We start from the raw sequence: 10,065 nt of genomic DNA on the forward strand, positions 1-10,065 counted from the left end.
TTCCTCCACTCACATGCACACAAACACAGACAACAATCACAGATGCACATTTCTCTCCCTCACACATACATGCACACAATATCCCTCATCATAACCTGTGCCCCTCTCTCCTCTTCTTCCCTCTTACTATCCAGTTAAAGAAAAAGACGCTGGAGGTGACAGTGTGGGACTATGACAGATCCTCCTCCAATGACTTCCTTGGAGAAGTGAGTGCTTTTGGAATCAAAAATGTCAAATGCATTTAGTTTTTACCTCACAAAAGAGAGGTTTCTGCTGCTTTCTCTCCCCCGATGGACTGGCTTTTCTTAAAACTACCTTATACTATTAGCCTTATCGCCCTCCTCTCACAAACTCAAAGTCAAGCTTTGCTTCATGCCTGTAAATCTCTATAGTGAGAAGAGCTATTTTTGTGCAAATTGTAGTAGCCAATGCATTTCAATTATTCAGCAAATATACCTTTTGCTCACACTGTATTGTTATTTACCTTCATATAAATTCCTCTCGGTGTTCACTCTTCCTACCTAGAGTCTTGAACATTTCTTTTTCTTTCTCCCGATGTCACTGTGTGTGTGTGTATGTTAATTGTGTCTCAGGTGTTGATTGACTTGTCGAACACTGCTCTGCTAGACAACACTCCTCGCTGGCTGCCTCTGAAGGAGCAGAGTGAGAGCATTGAGCATAGCAAAGCCCACAATGCTTCTCAAGGCCCACCAGGGTCTGGGTCAGATCAGGGTTATGGTCAGGCACACAGCCTGGGCCACATGTCAGGCCCTGGAATGGGGCCTGGGCATGCTGTGGGACAGGGTCAAGGACCAGAAGGGAGTCACGATTCACCTAAGAACTCTGTGATCAAGAGCAGAAGCCATGGAATCTTCCCTGATCCATCCAAAGGTAAACTAATCCTCAATAAGTATTTGTTTACACCAGGAAACATAGACATCCTCAATTTCCATAATTTCAGTTAATCATTGTATTTTATATTACACGTATTACCCTTAGCAGGTGCCCATATGCAACAAAAACATGTTTTCATAAACTTAGCACTCAGTTGCCATAGAGATAGAGGCTGTTGTAATAGAAACAAAAATTCTAATAATTTTTTGACAGCTGTAACTACCCCTCATGTGCTTGTCAACTGCTCCATGCCACAATACGGGTCGCTGTGGAGCAGAGAAAATAAATACTGATTCATCTACATCTCTTTCCTTCCATTAGCAGTTATAACCATCCATTTCCTCTTCCTCCAGACATGCAGATGATGCCTTTGGAAAAGTCACACAGCAGCCCCGGCAGCTCCAAGTCTTCCTCTGATGGTCAACTGCGCTCCCATGGCCCCTCCCGGAGCCAAAGCAAGAGCAGCGTCACTCAGGCCCACCTTGAGGATGCCGGGATAGCCATTGCTGCCGCAGAGGCTGCCGTGCATCAGTCCCGCCTGCAACCAAGTAAATCCCAACCCTACCCATAATACACTTCCTGTGACATGCTTCCTTTTTCCTGCGCATGCAAGCTTTGTTGAGATCGTTTGATGAAAACCTTAACCACTGAGCGTTCACCTCCTTAACATTTTAACTTTGCCTTCTGCTCTCCTCATCTTTTTCTCTAAACAAAACGTGATTTGCTTTGTTCAATAATCTAAGTTTAATTAATGTTACTAATATGATCACTCAACAAAATCCAAGGCAGATGAAAAAGACAAATAACTGAGATGTATCATATTTTATTCAGTCTTTAAATCTGAAATTAAACGTTTATTAATCTGGCACAGTAAGTGCACTACATATCCCAAATATCGTATTTGACATTTCCCATTTATTTAACATTTCTTCCTGCCTATTTTTGGAATCTTAAGTAGGACTTAAATGTGCTTTATTACTAAAGTATTTACACAGCAGAAGAGTTCAACACAAACAAAACTAAAGAAAAATATACATTTAATTAGCTCCAAAATAAGAGCTCCAGACCCCTCTATTTCGACATGAATTGTGCATGTGCCAATCCCAAGCATATGGTTTCTATAGAACCCTAGTGTGGAGATCTCCAACCCCAGTATAGAAACCAAACTGGGATGGCAATCCCTCACGCCTTGCACCATATTAACACGATTTAAACAATATCCATTGTTGTGTTTATGCTTAATTTTTAGTGTGATGTCCTGACAATAAAGGACTATGTTGTCATACCTTTCTGAGATAAGTTAGCACAGTGTCAGAACTATTTAAGCATGCAGTTGTAGCTTCCCTGGCTACTGTTCCCTGGCCACTGAGGACTTTGTGATGCTGCAGTCTCTCTGTGTGTGCATGCGTGTGCCATATGAATGAACCCTTAGATAAGTGACAAAACACACACAGACACACACAGGCTCCCTCCCTACCCAATCCTCTCCAAAACCTGCCGCCTTAAACAAAGGGGACACAAATCTGAGACTGAAGCAGTCAAACCAGGAAACACAGTCACACCAAGAGGTTCAAAAGTCAACAGGAGGCTCACTCACCGGCCAATGAGAGTAAAGCGGTCAGCTAACCATGAGAAGAACAGAAGTGTCGAGGGAAGGTGAGACAACATAGGAAAAATGTACTGCTAAATATTATTAATCCTAACTTATTAAGCATAATGCAATATTACTAAAAACTAAAAATGGATAAGAAACTAAATTAAATTAAATATATAACCAAATGTTTAAATAATTGGAAGTAACGAAATAATTATCATTTAAATATTTTCATGTTTGTACATCTGTGAATGTCTGACAGTGTGCATGTGCGTGTATTGTTTTGTTTATTTCTTTATTGATACAATTATGTTTTCGTCATTGCCTTTGTGCCACAGATTATGTTTCAAACATAATCTAACTACTATTACTCATTGTTTAAAAGCAAATTTAGGCAGTGGACACCGAGATCATGAAGGCAAAGAATATGTCGCCCTCAGTCTAGACAGAAACACTTCACATATTCCCTGAACTAATCACGCTCTTCCATATTGTAAGAGCATACCTCAACAGCAGCCAGGAGCCAAAATTAAATAATGAAATCTATGAAAGAATATCCATATTCATCACACTGAATTCATTTTCATCTGTGAATTAAACTGAGTGATCTTCATTTATGTCATTTATGAATTGCTGTGATCTTCATGAGTTAACCGAGTTAATTTACACTACACTGCTAAACGCAAGGACAAGCTGTCCTCTACGCTGATCTGTCCCTCCCCTGACATGTTGTTATGTGATGCTCAGTCACGTTATGTGTGGCAGACAGCGTCACTGTCAGTGAGCTGGGGGCGTGAAGTGTTTCTGTTGGAAATGTATGCATGTGTGGTGAAAACTGAGGCGGTAAAGACACTCTCTGTTTGTTTCTGTGTTCAAATGATTAGATATGAATGTTCAGATAGATAGATAGATAGATAGATCATTTCCTCACCATCACGCACGTTCTTGCCACCCCCAGGACTAGGACACCGACTGGGTGATGTCTCAGGGTCTGTGGTGCTGTCTGCCCCGAGTCTTGTGGGAGACGCCTATGGAGGTCTGGACGGGGAAGAAGGGGCAGGCATTGGAGTGGACAGTGCCATTTTTCAAGTGCCACGCATGTGAGACCATTTGAAGCGCATTCTGAGTACATCCAGTAAAGCTTAAGGCTGGAAGTAATGCCTTGCTTTAAATTGTTATTCAATAGGTCTGATGATGCTCGTATGTTTTTTTTTCTCACAGTGGTAAGGCTATTCCGAACGGCACTGACAAAAACCAACTCGGGACCCCAGAAAACGAAGGCAAGTTCCATAAATGGCCTCTGTTTACAGTTGTTACTTGCTTGTAGGTCTCCACCTGCTGGATACTTTGTATAACAACATGTTCTTATTATTTATTTATTTACCGAGACCCTCTTTTAATAACCACCTCCACTGTGTTTTCAAAATGACTGCATTTAATTATGGAGTCAAACGCTCAGTTAAGTGCTTATTGTCCAGAAACAATATTTACCCTGCCTAATGACTTAATGCAAGGCTTGTGATCGTGGAAGAGAAGTGGATGTCACACTATCCTACCCACTGTCATAACTATGTCTACATTTCATGAAGCTCAGGTGTCATGGTGCCTCCCATCCAGCTCTAGTTACAATTTGTAACAAAGAGCCCAAGGTCATCTTAGGCTGTGGCCTGGCAGCTGTTACACAGATCAGGGTCTGGAGGTCATTTCCATGGTGCCTGGTAACTCATTTAACATATTTAACTCAGCCTGCCTTAGTAAAACTCTCATACTTAAATTCAATGGAGACACATAATAGTCGATAATCCTTTCCTGTGCAACCATAGGTATCTGCCTTGAAGTATTTAGCAAAGTTGAGCCAGGGCTATCCAAATAAAAGAAATAATGAAATAGCCATCTTATTTTAAAAACCAGATCACCAGATCACCAACGTCTCTTTTTCATGCTTATTTTCAGGCGGTAAAACACAAGTAATGGGGGAGATCAAGGTGGCTCTCAAGAAGGAAGTAAAGACGGAAGGGGACCAACTGGTCTTGGAGATCCTTCAATGCAGAAACATCACTTACAAGTTTAAAAGTCCCGACCACCTACCAGGTCTGCAAGTACTGTGTAGCCTACTCGTGCACATGCATGAGTGCAAGTATATTGGTGTGTGTTTTCAGCAACTAAAAGAGAAATAGCCGACACTTTCACTAATCCATATTTATGATTTATCTAATATGCCTTCAGATCTGTATGTGAAGTTGTATGTGGTCAATGTAGCCACTCAGAAGAGGATCATTAAGAAGAAGACCAGAGTTTGTCGACATGACAGAGAGCCCTCTTTCAATGAGACCTTCAGATTCCCCCTCAATTCAACTGGACACTCCATACAGGTACAACAGGCATCCAAATGAGACAGTTGTAAGCTGACAGATATGGATCTAGGTCTGTCCCATCTGTCCAACATGATGTGTCACACAATATTGCTCCATTTTAAAAATGTTGAATACATTTTTTTTAAATCTGGTTGGCCTATTAATCATAGAGAATTGATTTCATGTATAGATTTTCAGTAATTTGTGGTGTATTCATCCTATTCCAGTTCAGTTTACATCCAGCATCTCAAAAATGGTTTGTTGTAGCTAATTAAAACTGGAGGCTTGTAACGTCAGACAAGTGGTACGTTTTATAAACCGCTCTGCTGCCTCATGTAGCAGCTGGGAGATTGAACCCTCGTCCTGGAGGGCTGCAGGATACGAGCATCTAAAAGTAGCTGGTATATTTTATAAAAGGTAAATTCTACACAGACTGTTGCAGTTTAATAAATACTGGCAATCTTATTTCATGCTCACCGACTATTTTTTGGGCCGATGCTAAAGGAAAAATGAAGAGTGATGTGTTAAATACATGTATTTATAGTCGTGTTTGTCATTAATGATAATACTAATATTCTTTTCTGATTAAAAGGTTTTGTTTTGTTTCTTATTTCTTCTCCTTAGGTTAATATTAATCATTAGATCAGACTTTGCTGTCTTGTAACCACTACACCCAATGGTGCTTGCATTATTCATGCTGAATAACATGCTTTTACCAAATGCACTTTGCAAGATGGAATGGGTGTGTGAGCTGACAAAGCACAAACACCAAAAATCAGATAACAACAGAATAAGCCATGACACATCTGTTTCCCTCTCCAATGTATCTCCAGCTTTTCTTGGTGTCCAATGGAGGCAAGTTCATGAAGAAGACCCTGATAGGGGAAGCCTACATCTGGCTGGACAAGGTGGACATGAGGAAGAGAGTGGTCAGCTGGCACAAGTTGTTCGTCAGCTCCACTCAGACCAACCCCTGAGCGCCACACCAAAAAGATGGAGATGCGATCGATCGACAAAAGGTGAAGCCAGAATGTACTAGTTCAGCGATCCGATTAGACAAAAAGAAGAATAAGAGGAAAAAAAATAGTCATGAAGACGAAATAAAAAGATCCATTTAATGAACTTCCTCTGTTCATAAGTTATAAGAAGGAGGGGATTATGTGCTAGTACCATAACAACTTTATCAGACCAACACTGCCAGCACACATGTCCACCTCTTCCCATATTGAGTCTGTGCTGGCTGTGGACTTTGCTTGCAGGACGCAAACATGCAAATACCACAGCAGGCACTGAAACACATTCAGCAGCAATATGGCTTCGAGAGCAGCGATGTCTTTCTTACCATAGTTCCAATTCCACTATCCACATGCGACTTTGTTGTTTTGGTGCTGTGCAACTGAGCTAACATATCTAACAGAGGGAGAGATGTTTCTTTTTTTTTACTTTGATCTTCAACTGACTACGTGTCATTATTGTAATTCCCAAATGATGTTCATTCAGTGGTCTTGAAGTGTTTAATGATGAAGGAATGCATAATGTTTTTGTATTGTAGTCTAAAGAGACAAAAAAAGAGATACAAAAGAGACAGACAGATGACTCTTGCTATGGGGTAAAGATACATATGTACAGCACTACAGACTGTAGATATCACACATACAGATTACAGAGCCTATCAGAGAACCACATTGTACAGTGTGATGTTTATATAATATACATAGATATCAGATGCAGAATATATCTAAATACAATATACACTATAAGAGCTGTTCTCTTGTCACTGAATTATATATAATACAATATAGACGTATGATCTTTATTTGTGGCTGTGGGTGGCGCACTGACAATCCAGTAGGCTACTTTACTCTATGGTGTAGGCAGTCTTAATAGCCGTTATGTGAACGTGGACCTATGTGAGCTCAAGGATATAGCTCCTTCAGTCCTTTGATCACACTGATACACCATTAGATATTCAACAGGGCTGTGATGGATTACACATTTGAAAGGTCAAGGTAAAAAAAAACAGTGACATATTGCTATTTCACTGGCATGCTGTTGTGTAAGGCAGGTTAGAATTACAATAAAATGAAAAGCATTTGTGTTTTGGAGTTGCTGTGTTGAAAGTTACATGCCAACCACAGAGGATGACAAGCGTTTGTCCAACTGTGTCATATATACGACATTTTACTTTAAGGCTGTTGTAGTTGCTCAGAGTGTGCTGATATTTCTTTCTGTGTAGCCTATAATGTAATTACAGTGTTGGAATGGACATGTAATTCACACAAGTTGTGTCAAAACCACACGTGGGTCTGCAACTGTCATCACCTCATTATGACAGCTCTGATTAGTAAACCCCCCGGTTTGAGTTTTACTTAAAAATATTCAAAATCAAGAAAAAAAAAAAAATCTTACTAGTCAAATGTCAAGGTTTCTCTGTGTGTCTGGCTGTGCTGTAAAACTCACTATGCTGTTATGTGTCAGTGACTCCCGCAACACAGTGAACCAGCCTCTTTCACTGCCTGTGACCAAAAGACTCACTCAGGCTCACTGGGGTTCAGTCATATTTAAGTCTCAGTACTAATGTGGAGCAGGTGACACATGTATTCATCTTGTAATGTTTTGCCGCCATATCTGCAGAATGAAAAAGATACTATCAAGTGACCCTCATAACTACTGTTGTGTATTTAGACATATCACAGGGCTGATGCAATTTTTTTAAAGAATTAAATATAACAGAGGAAACAACAGACACACTTAGAACAAGATGTCACTTAAGTCTTATAGAAAAGGATTTAAAAAAAGAGAACATTATAAGAAAGGGAACGTGGTTGATCTTTCAGATAATTATTTTGCTGTGCCAACTTAGATTTTTTTAAATTCCAGACACATTGGTTCTTAATTCTATGCAACATAGATGTGTTTGAATGCATTTGCTTTTTTGGAATTAAATGTTATATCTGTGAACATATGGTCGAAAAAAAATGTCTTATAGAAAACAACTTTAATTTGTACATCCCTGAAAGAAAATATTAAATATATTGATTTTTTTACTGATTTTAATATAAATTGTTAGTATTTACTTGGAGCTTGTGCACTTTATTATTATATTGTTTTTTTCTTGTCTCATTTTAACTGTCATGACATGCAAGATTAAGTGTTTTGTGTTTCTGCACTGAAATGAACTGAATCATGGTGTACGTGGTGGCAGAAAATATTGTGATGTGCATTTTGTATCTATGTGGTAAAAGAAAAACAAGCAGACACGTTGGGGTTCCAAAACACAATGCACAATCTGGGGAGGAATCAATCTTACCACATCATGTTCATAGTCTACTTAACAGTCTGTGTACAAAGTACAGTAAATAAGACATATTCCCTAAATGCTCAGTCATGACTGTTTAACCCCTCGTGTTGCATTAGACTTCCCTCAAGCTAATTACTGTTCCTTCATATCAGCTGTTGCCTGTAATTGTGAATCCATCCATTTGTTGTTGTTCTGAGGGGTGTGAATGTGACTCAAGTCCTTTGACATGTGTACATAAAGTGTTTATTTTCTACAAAGATTGAATGTTTATATTGTCCGGAGTTTGAGCATGTGAGTGTTGAAAAAAATCACAGAAGACTTATAATTGTACAGCAATGCGTGTCTGTAGTTGTATAAGGGGAGTTGACTGTGTAATCAAAACATGTGCTGTCAACCATTGACTATCTGTGCAACCACGTCCTGTAAACGACTGAAACAACTCAAAGGGAAACAAAAAAAAATCTATTCAACTTCAATAGTTGTCTGAGACTTTATGTTTTGGATGTTGCATGTTTTGTTGATGGTTCGTCTGTATATTTTGCCTACAGATTATGTTTAAAAAGAGACACAATATGTATAGATTTATCTGTATGCTGACTGTAAAGAAATATGCTTGTAAAATTGTCTTGTTTTTCAAAAACAAAGAATCTAATGTAATGGTTTTGTGGTTGTACACAGGATGTGTTGAGATATTATGCAAATTGTGCTGTAAAAATCAGCTGTTTCCCCTGAGTCTAAAGAATAAATATTAAGAAGAGCTATATTACACATGCAGAGTTGAGCTTGTTTCTGTTTTGATTTATAAAACAGAATGTTAAAGAATGCATACTAACAATGTTGTTCATACATAAGGATCAAAAGGACTTTTTATACTATACAAAAACAACAAAGCAGAGTGCAGTCTGGCACTGTGCCGTTCTTAATAGTACCACCAGATGATGCCAAAGTGATGCACACTTTGATTTTTATTATAAGGATGTATTAAGAGCAAGAAAGTAACCCCTCTTCAACACTTCATATTTCATATTTTGTTTGAGTAGTTTGATCAACATTTATTAATTCCAGCGTCCGTGCACTTCATATTTCACCTTCTGCTTTCAGTGGACCCTGCCCTGTGCTCTCCAAATAGCCAGCCAAATGAGGTATGCAAAAGTTCACAATAAACAACTTTAAAGATGCACTTGTATTAACAGACCTGCATACAGAGAGTTAGACCTAGCCTTGCTGCCAATTGTGGTGCAGTCCATAAAATGCTTAACAGCTTTTTAACAATTATGATTTATTCTCAGTAGTATATTTAAACAATATTGTCTTTTTGCATTTATTAAATGGCCTATTTGCTCTTTTATTATTTATTTTTTAGTGCAATTACCCTCCATAACACAATCAATATCAGCTTTAACTAAAAAGACTAAAGATTCTTTTCCTAGCATACTTTGTTACGCACATATGCTTTTTATTAAGTTAAAGTCAGTGCATTTAGAACTAGAACTAGAATTATGGGACCAAGTGTCTTGAAGACGAGGAGGTAAAACTACTGTATTGATTTACTGTAATTGTGCAACTTTAAAGCATAATTCAGCATAACAGCAACGGATTCAATGAATTTCCTCTAGATGGCAGTATCCTCCACCAAATAACCTGATTCTTAACCAGTGGATTTTTAACCCATTATTTACCTTAACATCATTGCCAGAAACGTCCATGTCAACAAGTGGTTCTTAAAATCAGCCTAATAGGCTGATTTTTAAAATGGTATTGCTGTGCTTATTCATTTTGGACCCATCAATATATTTAAATAAAAGTTATGTTATTATTTGTGAATTCCCAGTTTGTGTGGAGTAAAAATGCAAGACTTTAGGGCAAACCAGGTTATTAGTTGAAGCAAAACTTATCTATATACAAGTGTTTAAATAGTTAAT

General features: G+C 38.5%; 1 protein-coding gene across 1 annotated transcript in view; it reads left to right on the forward strand.

Annotated features, from left to right (window-relative positions):
• Positions 1–5,819, forward strand: part of pclob (piccolo presynaptic cytomatrix protein b) — a gene marked incomplete at both ends in the record, with an annotated part of 58,946 nt that extends 53,127 nt beyond the window's left edge. Inside the window, 8 exons of the mRNA XM_079163511.1 lie at positions 135–206; positions 594–891; positions 1,248–1,442; positions 3,447–3,588; positions 3,710–3,768; positions 4,442–4,579; positions 4,715–4,860; positions 5,676–5,819. Coding sequence (XP_079019637.1) covers positions 135–206; positions 594–891; positions 1,248–1,442; positions 3,447–3,588; positions 3,710–3,768; positions 4,442–4,579; positions 4,715–4,860; positions 5,676–5,819 — 1,194 coding nt within the window. The remainder of the gene's footprint in view (positions 1–134; positions 207–593; positions 892–1,247; positions 1,443–3,446; positions 3,589–3,709; positions 3,769–4,441; positions 4,580–4,714; positions 4,861–5,675) is intronic.
• Between the last annotated feature and the right edge of the window lie 4,246 nt (positions 5,820–10,065).

This window comes from Pholis gunnellus, assembly GCF_910591455.1.
Source record: "Pholis gunnellus genome assembly, chromosome: 7".
Classification (NCBI taxonomy): Eukaryota; Metazoa; Chordata; class Actinopteri; order Perciformes; family Pholidae; genus Pholis; species Pholis gunnellus.